General features: G+C 38.8%; 1 protein-coding gene across 4 annotated transcripts in view; it reads right to left on the bottom strand.

The window, feature by feature from the left end:
- Nucleotides 1-19,947, bottom strand: part of SEMA6A (semaphorin 6A) — a 146,887-nt gene that overhangs the window by 59,932 nt on the left and 67,008 nt on the right. For 3 of the 4 annotated variants that reach the window (XM_019554918.1, XM_019554919.1, XM_019554920.1), the window contains exons 3-10: nucleotides 19,523-19,640; nucleotides 13,879-13,939; nucleotides 12,135-12,197; nucleotides 11,166-11,267; nucleotides 8,425-8,515; nucleotides 2,847-2,966; nucleotides 1,661-1,749; nucleotides 543-760 (exon numbers count right to left, since the gene is read on the bottom strand). In XM_019554918.1, the coding sequence (XP_019410463.1) occupies nucleotides 543-760; nucleotides 1,661-1,749; nucleotides 2,847-2,966; nucleotides 8,425-8,515; nucleotides 11,166-11,267; nucleotides 12,135-12,197; nucleotides 13,879-13,939; nucleotides 19,523-19,640 (862 nt within the window). Of the gene's footprint in view, nucleotides 1-542; nucleotides 761-1,660; nucleotides 1,750-2,846; nucleotides 2,967-8,424; nucleotides 8,516-11,165; nucleotides 11,268-12,134; nucleotides 12,198-13,874; nucleotides 13,940-19,522; nucleotides 19,641-19,947 lie in introns of those variants that run through there. The other variant, XM_019554921.1, reaches the window with a different exon arrangement.

Below are 19,947 nucleotides of genomic sequence, written 5' to 3'. Positions count from 1 at the left end.
AACTTTCATTGCTTTCCCTGGTGATCTGTGGAGTTCCTGGGGGCTTTCTGGAGGCAAGCAGCTATCCAGGTGGAGCCCTCGAGAGCATGGCTCTTCCAGAAAAAAATGCAAAGGCCAGTAAGAATAGATGGAGTCTGTTGGAGGGTGGAGGTGAGAGATTTCAGTATAGCTCTTGGAAGATCCTTGAGGAGAAGGACTAGCATTTACTGCTTCTTCTATGGGCAACCAGCAGGGAAGAACATACTTCTCTAATGGGAAAACTATAAGCTGAAACTGTAAAGCCTCTTGTTCCTTACACAAAATTGCTCTAACATAAAGAGGGAATGAATTCAAAGTATGTGCCCACCTTGTTTAAAATTATAGCCATCTAATGTAATAAATAATACCAGTGTACATTAAAGAGGATGACTGAGTACCCATTTATGCATGATGAAACAATATTTAAATTCTGGTAACTGCTTCTTGTAGTTTACAGTACAAATAGATACTAGAATGAAAAAGTGTGACATGAACACAAAGAGAAAGGCTACTCCTCTGGATACCTGTTATATGGAGTGGAGAAGGTTGCTAAAACAACATCCCGGCCATTGAAATGGATAACATCTGTAACTGCCTGCAGTATATTGAAGTAGAAGTGTGAATCGCCAGGAACTGAGCAGTTCAGGCGGGCCTTGAGAAAGGAAGTCCACTGTTTTTCCAGCACTCTCTGAGATCCTCCCATATCGTTCTTGCAAACTTGAGCCACTCTTGGGAAAACTACCTGCAGTGAATGGGGAAAAAGCAGAGATAATGGAATATTTGTTTGATCAGAAAGACTTTATTGGAGTTCTGCCGTTAAAAAAAAATGGAAATGATGTAGTGAGGTGCTTAATTTAATCCCATGTTTCTATAATCTGTTACAAATAACAAACAGAGGAAAATTCAGCTTGGGAACAGCGTGCTATAAAAGATAAGGCTGTGGCATTTAATACACAGTCATAAATCCTTCAGGAGATCTACACTCAGCCCATATAAACTCATTTCCATACAGACTGCTTAGCTTTGTATTTCCCCAAACAAAAGGACATTTTATATTCACAATCCCTTCAACCCACGCTGCCTGCTCAGAGTATTGTATCTTCAGTACTTAAAACTATGCAAACCTCGCCGGGTTTTTATTCATGCCCTCCACCTTTGTGACCAGGGTCAGCTTTTTTGTCTGCTTAGTCAGAAAGCTATTGGAAATATAAAAAAATGTAGTAAATGTTTGACTGTTCTTTACAATGTGGCAAAGAATAAAATTCTTGTGCCTGCGTACTCTGCACCACTGATTCAGATCTCCTAAAGACAGCTGCCTCTTGCTTTGAAGACAGGTTTTTTAGCTATTACCTGATAGATGGAATTAAATATATTTGCCATTCCCTTTGCAGGGTTAAATTAAAGAAAGAGGAGATTCCAATGCAAATTGTGACAACTGCAAACTATCATGTGCTTCAAGACAGTGCAATGAAATGTTTCACTCCAACCAACCTTTGGACTTGAACAGCAGGAATCTTCTCAAAATGATGACCTTGTCATCATGATTTATGGCTCTCATTTCAAGGTCATTCCTACCAGAACTGGTCCAAGAACAGTTTTTCTGAATGTAACAGAGGCACTGAGGGCAATGTTTTCCTCTTACCTTACCCATACTGTTGTATTCCACTGCTATTTCACGAAAGAAGAAGTAGATATAGTCACCATAATCCACTGCCTGGACAAAGTAGGGTTCTGTAAGCAGACAAGACATTTTGAATAGCTCTGGTGCCCCCCATACAAATGAAACACATCAAGAAGCAGATAGGAACAAAAATACATGTAAAACTGCATATCCCAATAGAAAGACTTTGCTTTGGGGCTCAGTTTTCCTCACTTTTAAGCAGGTCATATCATAAAAGAACAAAGGAACGTTGGGTGCATGGAATGGCTTTGGGCAAATCTCTAGAGAATCTATGAAAGGTCATGATGTGCCTGCTTACCTACTACTGTAAGGACTCCTTTGCAGGGGAATATGAAAAGGTGAAGAGAGTGACCCTCACCAATATGGCATGGTCCAAACTCCCCTGTGGGAGAAGGGAACAGCAAATCTCATACACTGTCATTCCTTGTATTTACCTGCAACAGGAGCAGGGGAGCTACATGGATAAATGATATCAATGTTCACACAGGGGCTAAAGATTTTTTCCTTCAATATCTTTCTTTTTCTACACTTTTTAAATTTATGCAATGTACTTTGGGCTTTACTTACTGTCTCAGGATCGGCCTTAAGTATTAACCATTCATAATGACTTTGTAAAGTTAAACACTAACATTTGTCAAAATAAGGATATTTACAACACACAAATTGCCTCATTCAAGAACAGCTATACAATACCTAAGAACTGTAACATGAAGGATTTGTGTAATATTCTCATAATTTTGTTTTTATTGATGAATCTTAACGTTGCAGAACAAATTGTGTATAACTCATAGAGCCTTGTTACCAAACATAATCCTAGGAAAGGAGTAGGTTCAGGAACAGCACCAGAACTGCCCCTCTCTCAGCCCGGAAAATCCTGTCCTTTTCATATAACAGGTATAAAATGAAAGATTTGGGTTAGGAAAGATGGATGTAATATTCTACTGTGGTGATACTTGTAGTTTTCTTTTAACATCCAGTAACTCAAGGGGAAAAAAGGGAGGTAAATAAATCAGTGTAGGTAAAAGATGTAATTTAGTTTCTTCTTTCTGACAGAAAGCATCGTTGAAACGAAACTACAGAGAGGTCTGTCAGGAATTCAAGTCTCTCATCAGAGATGCAGCTCTTTTTCTTTGTTTTGTTTACTTACCTTTCAACCATTTTGAGTCATGTTTGACTGTCCGCAGGGTTGGGCTGTCTCCAAGGCTCCGGTAAATGACTGCATCTATTGCAAGGAAGTCGGTCACTGTGGCAGAATATAGCTTCCCCTCTGGGGGAGGAGGATAGAAAAAGAAAAGAGGAGGAGGAGGTGGTTAGAAATAATATAATTACTTTCTCTCATCAATCAAATGAGATGGGACAAATGAAATCATCTGCAGCTCGCTGGGAACACCGAAATGAAAATTCTGGGTAGGAAAATAGCTGAATGAAAAGTTTCTCATTTTTAAAATGACAGACCAATATCAAGAGGATGCTTTGGAGAAGGAGTAATCCTAGGAAATGTCCCTTCCTTTACTAAATTAGATAAATTGTGACTGAAATATCCAGCCTGGCTCCACGGGGAATGTCTCTACCGTAACACCGAAATGTAATCTAATATGACCAGAACAATGCCTGAGAAAAATTAGGTTTTTAATCTATAAATCCCATCCAAAAAACAGATATGAGACTAAAAATGTTAATTTTCAGTAAGTTTGTCTAACTATAAAGTACTAGAGGGCAGCCGACTAATTGATGCTTATTAGTATTTCTTGCTTCCTGGGCTTTAATGTGTGTCAATCTCCCCTCCTTTAAGATCATCAGTAAAAGGCAGATCAACATTATAATGTCACTGCTAACCAAATTGCTTACCAGATGCTTTTCAATGGAAAACCCCCCAAAAACAAACACAACCTCCCCCCCCTCAAAAAAAAAAAGAACACCAAAAAAACTCCAAACAAACCCTCAAACTGGAAAGGTACAAATGCCCCAAAGACCTGGGTTTTACAAACCCATTCTCAATGATGGAGTTGGTATTAAAGGCACTGAAGGCTGGAATAGCAGCTGGCCTGGATGACATACTTAAAGAACAAATCAAGCAATTCAGACCCCAGACTCAAGAATGGCTCCTCTGCCTATACAACTCATGCACAGCCATTCAAAAAATTTTAAAGATATGGCAACATGCTCAGGTAGTAGCATTTCTAAAGCCATGGAAAGATCCATCTGACCCAAAGAGCTTCAGATCTATCTCTCTGCTATGTCACACGTTGAAATTGTACGAACAAGTGATACTGAACTAGCTTGCCCCATACATGGATAAAACACTTAATCCCGGAACAGGGCGGCTTTTGCCCTGGAAAAACAACACTGAGCCAGCTGTTCAATCAAACTCAACAAATTGAGGATGGTTTCGAAAGAGGAGAAATAATTGGAGCTGTGTTCTTCGACCTAACAGCTGCTGACGATATACCAGCAACTCCTCCACAAAACCCTGGAAATGACAAAAGCGCTACATCTTACAGAGCTGATATGAACCCTGCACGAAAACAGACTTTTTGTGGTCAAACCAGATTTGAAGTAAAGCAGATGGAGGTGACAGATTAATGGCCTCCCCCAAGGAAGCATACTTGCACTGCTGTTATATGACACCTGTATGAATAATCAACCAATTGATATGGAAACAAAATGTTTCATCTATGCAGATGACCTATGCATAACAGCCCAAAACACTGGCTTTGACCATGTCAAAAAAACCCTAACCAAGGCACCATTTGGCCTAACTGCATACTACATCAATTACGTGCCAACCCAGTGATAAAATAAGTATGTGGCTTCCACCTGAAAAACCATGAGGCCAACTGCCAGCTCAACATTACATGGTCTGGGACCCCACTATCCTACTGCCCAAATCTAGTTTACCTTGGAATCACCCTCAGTTGAGCCCTCTCCTACAAAGAACACACCATGATGACAAAAGCAACGGTGAGTGCTTGTGACAGCATACTATATAAGCTGACCAACTCAAAATGGGGAGCTAGCCCTTCAGCATCTGAACGATTGCCGTTGCTTTCAGCTTCTCCTCAGTTGAATATGCATGTCCTATATAGGAGAGATCCATACATGCTAAGTGCCTTCACCCCATTCTGAATGATTCTGAATGTCAGTGTATCGCAAAATGTCTGAAGCCTACCAGCCTAAACAGTGCGTACCTGCTGGCTGGCATCACTCTGCCTGACATCATAACGGCAGTGGCTGGCAGCATAGAATGATTAAGAGGAACTGAAGATGTGAGACACCCTCTGTATATCCAATATACAGTGACCTTCCTCACCAGCACCCAACCTCTCAGTGCCACACCCAAGGAGACATGATGATAGATGTGGTACAAGAGGCTGAAGAAAATACCTGATAGCGAAAAAATGTACATTCCAGCAGCTGTGTCCTTACCACCAGGGGCTGCCAAACAATGGCAAAGGTGGCAACATCTCAACTACCCACGTACCGTAGTCAGAGGTTCCAAGGAACTAATGAAGACGTGGGGTTATAGCATTGGTTCAACTACCTGTGACTGTGGCACAGAGCCTCAGACTATGCAATGCCTGCTACAATGCTTACTGCTCAAAGGCACATATACAATGAAAGATCTTGTAAGTATAATAAAGAAGTACAACAGTATGGAACAAAATAGTCAAATGTGGTGTAGTAACATGAGAAGAAGAGCAGTAGAAAAAAAATCTCACTGTACAGGATACTACAAGAAAACCCATTCTTGAATGGAGACTGTGGTTTATATCTATTTTTTATACTCAAAAAGCTTTTGGATGTCTTCTATATGATTAGACTTTTTTACCCCTCAAAGATCATTGCAGGAGGGCTGTGAAATGGCACAGCCAGGACAAGAGAATGAAGCAAAACATCACAATTTAAAGGGGCTAGCACTGACAACAGTTTAATATGATAGCTACTTCAAAATTCAGTTTTGGGCCATTGTGCTGCAGGGATATTACATCTTGTAAGCTACGTCTTGCAGCCATGATATTTCATGGTAACACAAACAATATAACATAATATAAACCCAGTAACTCATATCCCAATGGTGTCAAAGAGAAGTGGGAATGGGCTGCATCTATCTCAGTGGGAAATATGATAGGTATTAGATTGAAACTTATCAGTGCTGGGATGATGGTTAAGGGAAGTCTTCTTCAGAGGTTTCTTTTAGCCTTAACTCACCCTATTTCCAACTAACCAGAAAAGACAGCATTTTACTTCCCTACAGTGCTTGAAAAAACAGATCTACAGTCTTATTTTTGCACTATGCAATCCCAATCAGAATATTGCTGTTTAAAACTAGTCTTGCTTTCTTAGTGGGGGAAAGATCAATAAAAACATACAAATAAAATCAACTTAAAAATAGAAAGCTATATTTTTTTAGCTATAGATCTCTGACTTTATTTCAACATAATCACATATTCATTTCCTCCAGCTAAGTCCTGTTTGGCCAATTACACTTCACACACATCAGCTGTAATAGCTATATAGTACGAAGGGTCACACATGCAAAGAAAAGAGAAGGAGGTCAACTAGAGTAACTACCCTGGCTGCTATGAATGGTGCTCCTGGGGATTCATTCTTCATAACTTTTCAACACAATTCTTGGTAAATTTACTTGATCCATTTTATAACAATTTGTTTGACACATTTTACCTCTAATTCTGAATTATGTACAGATAAGTCAGCATCCCTTTAATTTTTTTATTTCAACTGATCCATAGAGTTCATCAGTGAATAACTGTCCATCTTCAGATTATTAAAGATAATCACTGAGACTGTTTGGGATTTGGACGGTCAACGATAAGTTGGTTGGTTATATAAGTTGGAAACTACTGTTTCTCTTCTCTCATTAGATGATTTATGTAACTAACGAATACAACACAAGTTGTGACTATTCAGTTTTGCAAAATAAATTGCCATCTGAATTTTTTACTGCTGACTGTTCAAAAAATTCACCCTTCAACAATTGTTTACTACTTCCTTTCTTCCAGTTCCAACTTGGACCCTTGCCACTCTAATTTCTGCCATCTCCATTACACTGAAATTACTCTTACCAAAGCATCTAATGACCTTTTTCTGCCCAAATTTCCACGGTATACTCACTCTTCTTGACCTCCTGATTGACATCTTGTCCTGTCAGCTACCACAGTTCCTTCCTCCTTTGAATCTCCTTCTAATTCTTAAAATTGTTTCTTCAGCACAGTCTTTAGTAAATTCCTTTTCCTAACCTCTCCTATTGCTAATAGGGATCCAAGAGAACACGACTGTCAGCTCCTTCCTTTTCTTTATGTTGTGTTTGTCATGTTGGATGTTTTCATGGGCTGTTCCTAAGTTATTGTATGTGAGATAGCCAGGAGGACTGGTGAGTCCTAAAATACAGAACCTCATTTTTCAAATATCTAATTTGTGAAACCTGCACTATATCTTACTCTTTGGAATATTCTTAAAATGAAAGCATACTATAAGAATGTGCGAGACATTTCTATGGCACATTTCTAGAGTGTGGGAACAGTATTTAATTCACAGAAGCTGCTATCTGAAATACAGAGCACAGGGTTTCTTTAAAAAGTCTTCCTTAAGTCTATTGATTCAAGAACAAATTGATAAAGAGAAAGGGGATTCTACAGCACTCAAAATCCTTCTCTTTTTAAGAGATTGCTTATTATTATTTTGAAATTAAATTACACCATTATAGGACCTCTTCCTTATCTAACAGCATGTCAGTTCAGACACTGTAGGTGGCATTGTGACCTTTTGTGTGCAGCACTGATATCTGGTTAAGGGAGGCTGAACTTTTTATGAACATTTCAGCTTCCATATGGATTTCTAAAAAGTTTTTTTCAAGAAGCAGCTGGTCACTGTTTTCTAGCAAAACACTTGTTCAAAAGTGGCAGTGATGTCATCGTAGAGGGGTCTGTACTTCCACTACATGCCAAAACTGACATGGGGTGAGTGAGGGGTCACTAACACAATTTCAATAATGAAACAATTTAACCAGGAATCTATAAAGGAAAGACACCAAAATACCATTTCATAATCAATGGTCCAAATTAACTCCATTTACAAGCACTTACTTTTTTTAACTATGAAAAAAATTAGATCTAATTGCATTCTGTTGCATGCTGCATAAATTATTATTGGATTAACACATTTTTTCCTTCTTGTACCACAACTGATACTGAAACAGTAAGATGTTTCTTTTTAAAAAACCCATCACTTCACCTTCCTTTTTGGATTCAGAGAAGGGCACAATCCCAGTAAAAAATGCAACAACCCAGCTCTGAATTGCCTTATGAAGATCAATTTCATTTTAAAGAAACATGAGACCATATATGGCTCCAACTAAAGTCAATATGAGTTTTGTCCTTGGTTTTCACAGAGGTAGTGGGGTAGTACTTCTACCTGACTCTGATCTGGCCTAATATTATTTTGCTTTTATTAACGTATTTCAGTAAAACTGAAATATTGAGTCAGGAAACTGAAGGTTTAGGCAATGTTGTTTACGGTACAGAAGTTAACCCCACAGCATGCAGAGCTTCCTGCACTAATGCTTTCCTTATGCCCCTATTTTGAGTCATTATTCACTCACTTTGCCACATTTTAGAATCAGCATTTCAGATGAGAGGTACTTTACTATGGCAAGCATACCTCAGAAGAAGGAAAGAAATGCGTTATTCTTACTCCTCCTTATTTACCTGCGAACAGTGCAACATTGGCATGTTTTGCATCATAGGGACACCTTGCCATTCCACTAAACTCATCGCCCAGGAACTCCAGTGTATCCATCTGAAAAAAATCCAAAATACCCCAATTTAAATCTCTTCAAGAGATAAAGAGGAACTTGTCACCCGCATTATGACTTATGATGCTTTTCATTTCAGGGTGGAGAGGTGCTTTTGGCTGTGAGGTAAGAACAAAGCAAAATGTTATATAATTTATGGAGGAAGGAGTGCCCATGAAGATAGACACCCTTCTAACACATTCCTTCACTGATTTGTGTATCTGTTTATGAACTTCCTATTGAACTATTAATGCCTGTGCGGTCTGTGGTTCTGACAAACATTCCTAAGTTATACAGGCTATACTAGCCAAAAGAAGATCAGGATGATTTTGGTTTGTACAACTCCCCCACCTAATTTTGGGGTTACTATCTCTGTATTCTGCCGATCTAAGGTTGGGGTTGGCATCACTGCACAATTTTTTGTTCTGCTTTCCATATTTGGAAATATTTGCTTTCCATGCGTTCCTGTATCCATTAAGCATGCATCATAGACAAAATCCTCTTACTATCAAGCAAGAATTAATCTGTGCAGTAGTTGTAAAATGTCAGACTTAAGTGTAAACCCCTGGGAAATTAATTCAGCATAAGGTACTGGTAATTATACAAATAACCAGCTAAACCTTGTACAGAAGTCCAAGATGGTTCAGTAAATGACAGGGAAAGGACCAGTGTGTATATGTTTAAAGATTCATTATAGCAGAGCTAGTAAGATCAATGATTTATTTTGGGGTAAAATTCCTCTCACCTATTCAACTTACTTGAACAATACATACTGTATAAATCAGAGTACAAAATCATAGTGCATGAGAAATAATCTATCTAGCACCATCAAGCTACTCCAATCAACTTTTGGCTCATACGTTATGAGACCTAAGTCATTCAGTGGACTATTTGTCATCATTTGTTTCCTTTCATGTATCCTTTCTGTCAAGATCTTCTGAAGGGAATCAGTTGTGTTTACTCTTGAATGGAAAAGCATTTAAAGTGACAGTAAAAGAAAATGAGCTGTGCTTCAGAGTTCTTTTCCTCCATGTAAAGCAAAGCATTTCACGTTCATCTGCACTTCCACTTTGCAGCACAGAGGGATGGCCCTTATCTTCTGTTTGGCATGTCTCAAGTGCCCTGGTGCCATCCACAATGCTAGAAATATATTCAGAAAAAGTCAGTGCAGGTGTCTGAGTGACCTTCTGTAGGCCCCCAGAGATATTACCCATGCAGGCTCTGACAGCATGGCAACAGGTGAAGAAATCAGCATAGGCCATATATCATGGGGAATGAAACATCTGCAGAAAGGATAAAGAGGACCATTTATATCCCTCATGTTAGGATGCCAAGAAAAATTTGTATTTGTACTAAAAGACAGCTTTCCAGCAAGGGGACTACTTGGGATTTGTTAGCAGCATTAATTGTATTGAGGGCTAAGCAATGGCAAGCAGTGCTAGAATAATTAAACAAAGAACTGGAAACAGGAAACCTAGCTGCATTCTGGGGAGATATGGTGTGATGTGTCTGAGAGGCTGGGAAGAAAAAAAGGGAAGAGAGAGTTCCCAAACTAGTGCAAACTTTGTCACCTTTATACAAAGAATTTGCATTACATAGTTAAGAGGAAAGGAACTTATCCCTGAAACAAAAACTTCCTATACAGGAAGGAAAAAAAAGATAGGTCTTTCTAGGTTTGAGCCATCACAGATGATAAACCAGTGGGGATGATTTTATTATTTAGCATATGCAGCTTCAGCATATTGTTTCAGCCACCTTAAGGTGATTTCATCACTGCCTTAAGATGTGGACGATAAACCAGTGTGGCAGAGAAAGGATGGTGAGAGGTAGGGTCTTTGTGGATATGGACATAGTTGTTTTCTTGGTTGCTGAAGTTTTCAGTTTATTTTTACACTTCTAGGCCCAATCCTGCACTTTGAGTCAATGGAAATTTTACCACTGACTCATATAAGTATGAGTATAAGGAGGGTCAGGTTTTTTGGGGTTTTTTTTTTTTTTTTATCATTACCAACTAAATCTTCCTTCCCTCTGAATAATGTTTAGAAATAGCCCTTGGGACAAGGGCACTCTTGGTTGTCTTATTTCCCTGCCTGTGGGCAACTTTCCTCACTTCCTTCACCCCCTCTACATTTCGCTGTGGTTATCTGCTATCAATCACTTTCAGAAGAGCCTCTTGGAATCCTGCACAGGTTCCCAAGTATTTAGATAGCCACAAACTGATGCAGTAAAAACATACCATTTTTGTAAAGCTAAGCTCCACACTGGCTTCAAGACTGGACACATGACAAGAGATGAATTCAAAATGGTCTGTTCCAACAGGATACTTAGATCTTAAGGACTCTGCTTTAAAGTGTGCCCATAGTAGGTAAACTCTGTACTTAAGAACGAACATCTGGAAAACTAACGTGTGTGTGTGAAGTAAACTGTATGTCATTGCAACTATGAAAGACAAAGTCAAGTGGCAACATACTTGAATTTGGAAATACTGCAAAGAAGTGTCTACATCAATCCAGACAAATCTCAAAAACTTGAACAACATTCTGAGTGAAGACTAATTGTGTGATGTTGAATGTTGCATCTCATGTTCCTGACTACAGTCACAGTACATACATAACTTGTAAGAACACAACTGTAAACCCAAGAAGACATGCATACCTTATAGTTCCTACAAGAAGGGTTGAAGGCATTTGTTCCACAGACAAACAAGGTACCCTCGTTTCTTTTTAGGAGAACCTTAATAAAATTATGACACTCATCCTGAAGAAAAATAGTAATAAAAATTATTTTAGTCAGCACATTCTGGATATCTGGCTTTATCTGTGTGCCCTGATTTTCATGCTCATATCTAAAATGTAACTGGCCGGTAGCCATTGTGATATTCTGGGCCTTGTTTCAACAATGTTTTAACTGACAGAAAATGAAATGTAATGAAATAAAATTCTAGTCATTTAAAAAAGGGTTGCTAGGAACCTAGATATTATATTTACATTGTAGTTTGGATTTTGTTCTCTCTCTTATAGATACCTTTTGTTTGAAAGTTGTAGCTTTGTTCAAGATTGAGGGCTGCCTCACTTCTCACATCTGCTGCTCTAAGACAGCTGCACATCATACTTAGTCAAGGAAGTAAAACAGATGTGTGTGTGTGGGGGGGGGGGGCAGCTCCAGAAGCTCTGGGCCAGATATTGATATCACCAATGTTAGTCACAATTTACACTCCAGTACAACTGATGTGAGATAAGGATCAGTCCCTCTGCATCTATGAACACACATACCTTTTATTAGGGGTTTGTATTTGCTCTTCAGGAAACCCCAAGTAGAGAATGGACAGCAGCAGTTAGCTACCTGAGACAATATTAGGTAATGCCCGCTTATCTATCATTGTGTCCATAATCCTCGGTGCTCCCAAGTATGTCATGATGTTGCTGTGGCTGCTGTCGTAATGTTTCATCACATTAAAAGCAAACTATTTTTGCGAATTTAAGCTTTCAATAAGTTGATGGAAAAAGCAATTACTAGCAAAGAAGTGAATGGCGTGATCCATTCTACATCACAGAGAACAGCCTGAGATAATAGTCAAGAAACTAAACTAAAGTGGCAGCTGCAGAAGAAATGAAAATTGCCTACCTTATGTTTTCCCTTCATTCTGCATGTGTCTACATCAGCTTGTCTAGATTTCCATGTCAATTTCTGCAAGGATCAAGAAAGAAATCAATTAGAGCCCAGAGGTTGTTGCATTTGATTTCAGAAGTAAGAGTTCCCTAGGGGAGACTAGTTGCTGAACATATATTTATTGAAAGCTTTCTGCACCCTTTCTCTGTGATTAATTCACCATAACAATGAAAGACCAGTGATGCAGAACATTCACTTAATTTTATGTTGCTATCTATTCATTAAACTAGAAACCTATCTCATTTTTAAAGCCTCCAAACAAGTGAACTTAGCAACAAGCTGATTTTTTAAATGTACGCACATTTTAAAAAGTATTTTGTTTTCTTTTCTCATCATTTCCTATAATTTGATGTTGTTTTGCAAAGTAAATTGCTGTTAATGGACTATAAACTCATTAGTTATCAAATCAAAGTATGTGCATTGGCAAGGTGTGTTTCAGACGACAAAGAAATCCAATTCAGATAATTCTTCTCACTTCAAGTCAGCTAACAGGCTCAGAGAGCCCTCTACCTATCAAAGTACTGAAGATTTTATCTGCTAACACTGTTCCCCTGGAAGACTTGTGTGTATATCCCAGATTGGATTGTTGTTCCTGTTTGAACTGGATTATACACAGACTACTGTTACCAAATTATCAAATCTGTCCTAAACTTTCCAAGTAGCTGAGTGTAGAATAGTCAAATCTAATGACTTGAAGTTTTATAGAACTTGATTGAAAACTGCAGAGCTTAAATTTGTTTGTTTATTCATTCATTCATTTAATTTATACGCTGCTATTCCTAGTAAAGAGAAAATATTTCAAAATAGCTTAAAAAAGGAGAGCGACAAGACAGGCTAATAGAGAATGTACATGCAATACAAAGAATCTAGTAGGAGGCCATATCTAACAACATACATGTTAACACACAGGAGAGAGATGCAAGCAAAACTGTTTTTCATTTGGCTATAACTTCCCATGGATATAACACAGGTTTGGTTCAATTGATGTTTAAGTAATATTTTATTTGCCATGCTTGTATGGCTAACTACAAATTTGTACATGATAATTACAGGTACATCTGTACTACCTCCACAGTGAACCAGAGACCACCACTCAGAAACAAGCTCCTTCAAGTTCCTCCCATTTGACATTTACTGCTTGCTAAAAAATGTTGTATATTTGTTTTGTGCCTTGCACCCAAGGATGCTCTTGAGAACTCAGTCTCAGCTGTGAATCTGAGGGCAACTCTGGGTGCACCTGGCACTGCACTTACGGTGACCACAGAACATTTTTTCAACAGGGATGTGGGTATGGTTGGCTTCTTGGTGGTGGTCTTGAGACTGCTGCAGAGGCAATATAGACATATGCAGAGTTTGCCTTTTATGAAGAAAGTTTCAGTACACTTAATTAGTATGGTAGAGCAATTATAGAAAGATACAGAATACAAATGAATAGATGTTTGATGAATATTCCACCAGGGACCTCAGTGTATTTCAGGATGGATTACTTATCAACTCAGCTAAATCACTTATCAGAAACTCACAGAGGACATGATTGCTATTCCAGCTTTCCCCAAATATGATTAGTAATGCCATCTTACTTGATTATTATAGTTTGTACAGCAATGCTGGCAAGCTATTTGAAACAGTGTCCTCTTCCTATTTATTGTCTGCCTTTTCTAGTGTCCTTGGTTTCAGGATGATGATAAAAGCTACTTACTTTGCTAAAATAAATTTCTTCTGTATGTGATGTGTCCATATCAACAGTATAAATATGGTCCCTGTAAACAAAGATAAATGAATGCAAAGTCAAATAAGTAGTCAGACAGTTCATTTTCCACTGAAAGAGTTATCTCCCATAAGATAACCCATAGCTCACACAAAAAAGACCAGGGACCGTACAACAGAACATTACTGACTGCATAGTCTGCTTCTTCTGATAATGTACCAGTGTATACAAGCTGTCTTGTTTTACATTGAAGATGAAGGAAAATTTTAAAAAAGAGTTGCATCAAAATTCTTCCCCCCCCCAGATGATTTGTATGCATGAGGTTTAGGAAGGAAAACTAGTTCCAAATCTCTTCAGGCTTGTTGTGCTGATTTTTTATGCATCCTCAAATCATCTACAATCTTGCTTAGACAAGCCTTTGCCAGCTTCTTGGGTATTCAGTGTGCCATATTTACTCATTCAGGGTTAAAGGGAAGTTAATGCTTTTTTTTTTAATTATGCTTCCAATTTCAGCCATGCTGATTTGATTGACAAAATGGAAAGGAAAAGGTTGACAGCAACAAAATTGTTTCCAGAAGTCATTTTTCTCTTCACAGGTTGATGGCCAAATTAAGCTCTAAAATATGCCCTCGGAGAAGTTTACAGTTCTTGCTTGTGTTCACCTTCCTGTTTGGCTGAGAACCTGGCTTTCTCTACAATTAGCTGCCAGTCACTCCTTAGAAATAGGAAATAGACTAAGGCACACAGGTAGAGGGATATTTTTAAACATTCCCCTTCTGCAAGAGCTGAGCACAAGGACACTTTTGTCTGGGGCATAGAATTTAAAACAAATAAATGAATAAAAAGCAGTAGGAGCTGCACCAAACTGGAGAGGAAGGGTGAAAAATACTCAGCAACTCATTTTTCCTTGAAATAACATTGGCTTTTTCAAAAATGCAGGAAGTTGTGCAGCTGGAAAATGATCCACAGCTTGAAAGTAGTCTCCATAGGAGTCTGTTGAAAGTAGGATGCAGACTGTTTCCATTTTGAAAGTCTCTGCTTTCAAGATTAACTTCATTTTAGTAGGTTTGGGGGAAACAATATTAGCCTCTAACTAAGGCAGATGCAAAACACTATGCTGTAAGAAGAATAATAAGCAACACTTCTCTCACATGGAGAAAAGGAAGCATTGTTAATGGAATCTGGCTTTTAAAAAATTCCACTTTTTTCGCCTGCACTGGAGGCAGTTTGCTTTATAAGATGCCAAACCAAGGAGGGTTTTTTTCCTCCAGTCTTCAGTACAAACCAGAACTGTCACTTACTTTCACGAGAGGTTTAATGCCTCAGCTTATTATTCGCTTGACTTTAATGGTGGATGTACATTCAGCATTAGTGCTGGAATAAAATTACTTATTAGCTTGATACTGGCTTTACAGATGACTACAACATTTCTGTTTGATATAGAATATTCTTAGTGCCTATTGGTGCTACTATATACAAGTAGAAGCAAAAATCTGAATTGTAAATTAACAACTGCTTATTATGCATTGGCAACACCTCAAAAAGTGTTCCAATTGGCCCTCTTCTGGCACAGCTTTTTGTGTTAATTATCAGTTTTGGTTTGTAGTGGGCTTTTTAAAACAAAACAATTAAAAATAAAGTGGTACAATTCAGACAGGAACTTGAGCCACTTTAGCACCGCTCAAACCCTGCCACCTTTAAGTGATTTGCCTCCTGGCTTATCAAATGCCCCAAGGAGAATTCAGATGCCAATTTATGGAATTACCTTGATGAAATGTGATTTCAAGATAAGTGTAAATCATTCCACGTGTAGCATTTAAAGTGTAGCTGCCCACAGTGTTGGCAAAAATGAAAAGAAGTGTCAAATGCTTGTGAAAGTTCTTTAACTACAGACAATAAGGGACTGTTTTGCCTTTCCTTCCCCAATGCTTCCTAACTCCCAGTACCTACTGGCTGTGGTATGTGTATAGCTCTCTGCTAATTAAGTTATTCTAACACAAATTGACTTAATCCTAGTGCTTCCGTTTTTCCCACCTCCAGTCAGCAGAACTGAATTTTGTTGCCATGGCATAATCTTGTGGAGGAAGAGAATTTAAATAATGACACTGGCTGAGCCTGACCCTTGGTCATTCAGTGCAATGTCTGGAAATGTATAATAACTGCAAAGGAGGAGGCGATCATTCTGGTATGGCAGGGGCTCAGTGAACCATTCTGTATGTACATATGGGAGGTGACCGATCATGTGAGCAAAAACAAGCACCAAACAAGGCAACAGGAAGAGGAGACAGTGAACTTCAGGCAAAGTGTATGTTTGTGATTCTGTGGCTTCCCCTTTACGGCTGGAGGGGACAGACTGTCAAGCTTGTGTAGCAGTGGAGTTATGCCGATTTGGATATCCAGCCTGGAATTTGCACTGAACTCTTTATAAAATGCATTGTGGTGGCTTTAGAAGTCAGTACAGAAGCCTCAGACAGACCCTCCTGCCCCATTTGCACAACCAGGCATCCAACAGAGCTTGTGTTGTATGGCAGTCAAATCAGTAGTGGATTGCTAGGTGATCTCATAGCTGAGGTTGTCCCCATTTTCCTCAAGGAAACTGACTGCAGAGTGAAAACCAAGCACTTGATTTTCTCAAAAAACCCTCAATGTTTAATAATTTGTTTTGACTGTTCTTCAGGTGGTGGGGCATAAATGTAAACTTAGCATCACTGCAATGAGACACCAAAAAAAAACCAAACCCAGCATAAAAGAAGCATCTGATATCATAGCTAAGGGATTTATGCTAACTACAATTTTTAATTAATCCTGTTACAAAGCTCATTAATGAACACCCTTGACTGTGTTCACATTTGCTTCAGTCTACAAGTTTATTGCCACCACTAAAGGAGATGCAGTGTTATAGGTATAAACTTTCACTCCAGTTAATTATGAAAGATGAGTCATTTTCTAGAGTTTATCACTTGAAGACAAAAATGACCTTTGAATTTTAGCATTTTTTACATAGGCTGCTCAGCCCAGCAGGGATTTTTTTTCAATATGGTTTTGAGAAGGAAAAGTATCCACTTAAGAATTTTAAAGTTATGAAACAAAAAAAGTTATAAGAACATTTGCTGTGTTTGTAGAAATTAAAACGGATTAGCTCTTTTTTTGCAGGTTGTTAGTTCTTGGTAATAACTGAGCACTTTTCTATTTGAATATCACATTTTATACATGCATGTGTGTACATTTACATATTACTTATTATATGTTCCATGCATATGTGCACATGCACATGTACACACAGATTTTTTTTAAATAACTTGTGCACCTACAAGTTACCCTGGGAATAAACTTTGGGTACAAAAGAGTAAAGTGAACAAAGCAGATTTTCCTTAATGTTCACAGCAAATAATTTGACAATTGCGAAAGGGAGAGAGAAAGAAAGAAACTCAGTCATAAAACAGAAGAAAACCCTGCTGCCACCTTATACCCCCACCCTTTCTTTCTTACATATACATAACCACACAAGGGTCAAAACACATAAATGCTGTGTTTTTACAGGAAGGCACAGCGTGGAAAGCCCTTATTAGGGCTCTCTGCATACTTTCTGTGCCAGAAAGCCAAATTCCATGTTTCTTCTTGACAGAAGACTGAAAGGAAAGTTTAAGACTGGACAACTGGAAGAGGTATGACCAGTGAGTGCATGAGTCCTCCAGCCCAAAACACTCCATGGGGAGAAACAAATCATACTGGGTGTTCACACATCAAGAGCTATCTCAGCAGCTACAGCCTGTTAGAGGTACAAGGTTTGGGGTTATATTGAAGCTCCCAGTTTCATTCCCTATCCCACTGCTGCATGGCCAGGTGTTTATTGGGGCTGTGCACTCTTTCCTAAGACATGAAGCTTACAAGAGTGCAACGTGTTGCCCTGCTGAGCATCAGAGTTTGAGACCCGGTGTTTTGTGGGGCTGGAGTTGCAAACATCCAAAACACAGTCTGTAATATTTAGGAGATGGTTAATGCAAATGGAAGGATCAGGCCAATAGAATATAGGGACTGTCAAGAAAGGTTATATTAAAAAATAAAAGATAAACTGGCCCTGTTTAGCAAATTATATTCTTAATTAAAAACTCCTACACCCTAAACTGTCATAGCTCTAAGACTGCATACATTTTTTTAATGGATGGTGACTTTGGGAAGAACTTGCTGAAGAAAAGGAATACTATAAAGAAACTACAAGATACGGTGGAAGGGCAAACCAATCATGAAAACCAGTTAGAGAGAAATAAGCTTAGCAGTTAAATCCAAAACTTACTCCACTGATGAAGCACCTTAAAAATGCAGATATGGTCAGAAAAAGTGGCTATTTAAAAATGTCGCTTCCTTATTCAACACTTCTACTCATCAATGTAAGCAATCAGTCAACTAAGGCTGACTCTGGTGCTTATTTCTCTGGAGTTTATTGCTCCCAGGTGTGCTGTTTTAACATGTGCCCAGGATTGCAGCATATTAAGCCTGGTTGGAACAGCTCCAGTTAGCAAAGAGTTCTTGCCAGCCTGGGGCTGCTCCCCTTGGTTCAATGTGCTGTGGAAGGGCTGGCTGGGGCATGAGGGTGCTCCAGAGCAGGACTAGCCAGGAGACAGCCCCAGCACTGAAGTGTCCTTGTGCCCCAGCCAGCTGGGGCAGTGTTTACACGTGCATTTCTGCAGAGTAAAAAATCCTGCAGCAGGATAGTACTTGTATTTACTGTGCTGTGGAGTTAATTAGTTTACTCCAGCCTAATAGGGGCACATGTGTAGATGAACAATGTTTACTAAGCAGCTAATTAGTCTATGGTGCAGTAAACATTTTGTGTAGATGCACCCCTAATGACTCTGACTTATCTGCTCTTACCTGTATTCCTTATGTACCTGCTGGCAAGGCACCACTGTGAGACATTTATGCGTAGTGTAGTAATAACAGTAAGTAAAGACCTCTGTTAGCTTTTAAAAAGTTTACATGTTTGGGGGGAAAAAACGTGTTTATATACAGTTGTGTGAGGTCCGCAACTGATATCTATGTATAGCTCCCAGGGAATCTGATAGTGCTATGCCAATTTACACAAAATAATGCATGCGCTGTGCCTATATACCTCTTTAGCTAAAAAAGAAATCCAGAAAATAAATTCAGTTAACCTTGTTGGCTGTTCAACAGAATAGCAGTAAATATTTCTCTCCTCCTTTTTGTTTTGCTTTATAACAAAAGATGCCTGGAAAGCAACATTAAACTTTAATTACTCTTATTCAAATATGTATTCATGCACACAATGGATCACTTGTGTTTGTTTTCCAAAATATGTAATTAATTGTACACTCAAACAAAATCAGAAATTCTTTAAGGAAATAAACTATGGACTCTATTCTCCCAGGTGCTAAACAGTTCATTGGGTGTTCAGTGCCTTTCACACTGATGGGTTAAAGTGAGTTCTGCACATACTCAGTACCTTTCAGGATTGAACTGTGTTAGATGACTAACTAACATGGCTTTTCATGTATTATAGACAGTGTGATGTCCTCCAAATGTGATAACATCTAAAAAAAATGTCTGGGAGAAATGAATTCAGAATATCCACTTTTGCTCAGAGCAGCAAGAAGGGAGTCAGCAAAGCAGTACTGACCTAGCAGCAATGTAGAGAGTTCTGTTCATTATTAAGATCAGCTGGATGTCCAGCCTGTGCCTCTGTGTGGCGTTCCGTCCCGGCTTGTGACCCACAAACACCGGATACTGTTTTGTATCTGTGACATGAGAATAGGATTGGGGAGAGAGACGAGAGATAGAAGATCACGTCATGAAATCATCTTAACATGGAATATTTTATCACCAACACCACTACCAAAATGTATAGTTCCTGCTCTTGCTCTCTCTCTTTCCCCCACAAAGCAGTCTGAGGTCCTAAAGTAATAGCACAGTAGGTTGCATAGCTCAACGAGGTTATAAACACTGTTTGCAGTTGTCGCAGAGAAAGTCGTTATGTTTTTAGAAAACCAAAATTGTGATTTTTGAGACCATAGAACTGCTCTGAAAGCTCTTGGCATACAGGTA

The sequence above is a fragment of the Crocodylus porosus genome, unplaced genomic scaffold (assembly GCF_001723895.1).
Source record: "Crocodylus porosus isolate Cpor-Errol unplaced genomic scaffold, CroPor_comp1, whole genome shotgun sequence".
Taxonomy (NCBI): domain Eukaryota; kingdom Metazoa; phylum Chordata; order Crocodylia; family Crocodylidae; genus Crocodylus; species Crocodylus porosus.
The sequence above is the reverse complement of the archived record's forward strand: the minus strand, read 5'-3'. Positions and strand labels throughout refer to the sequence as shown.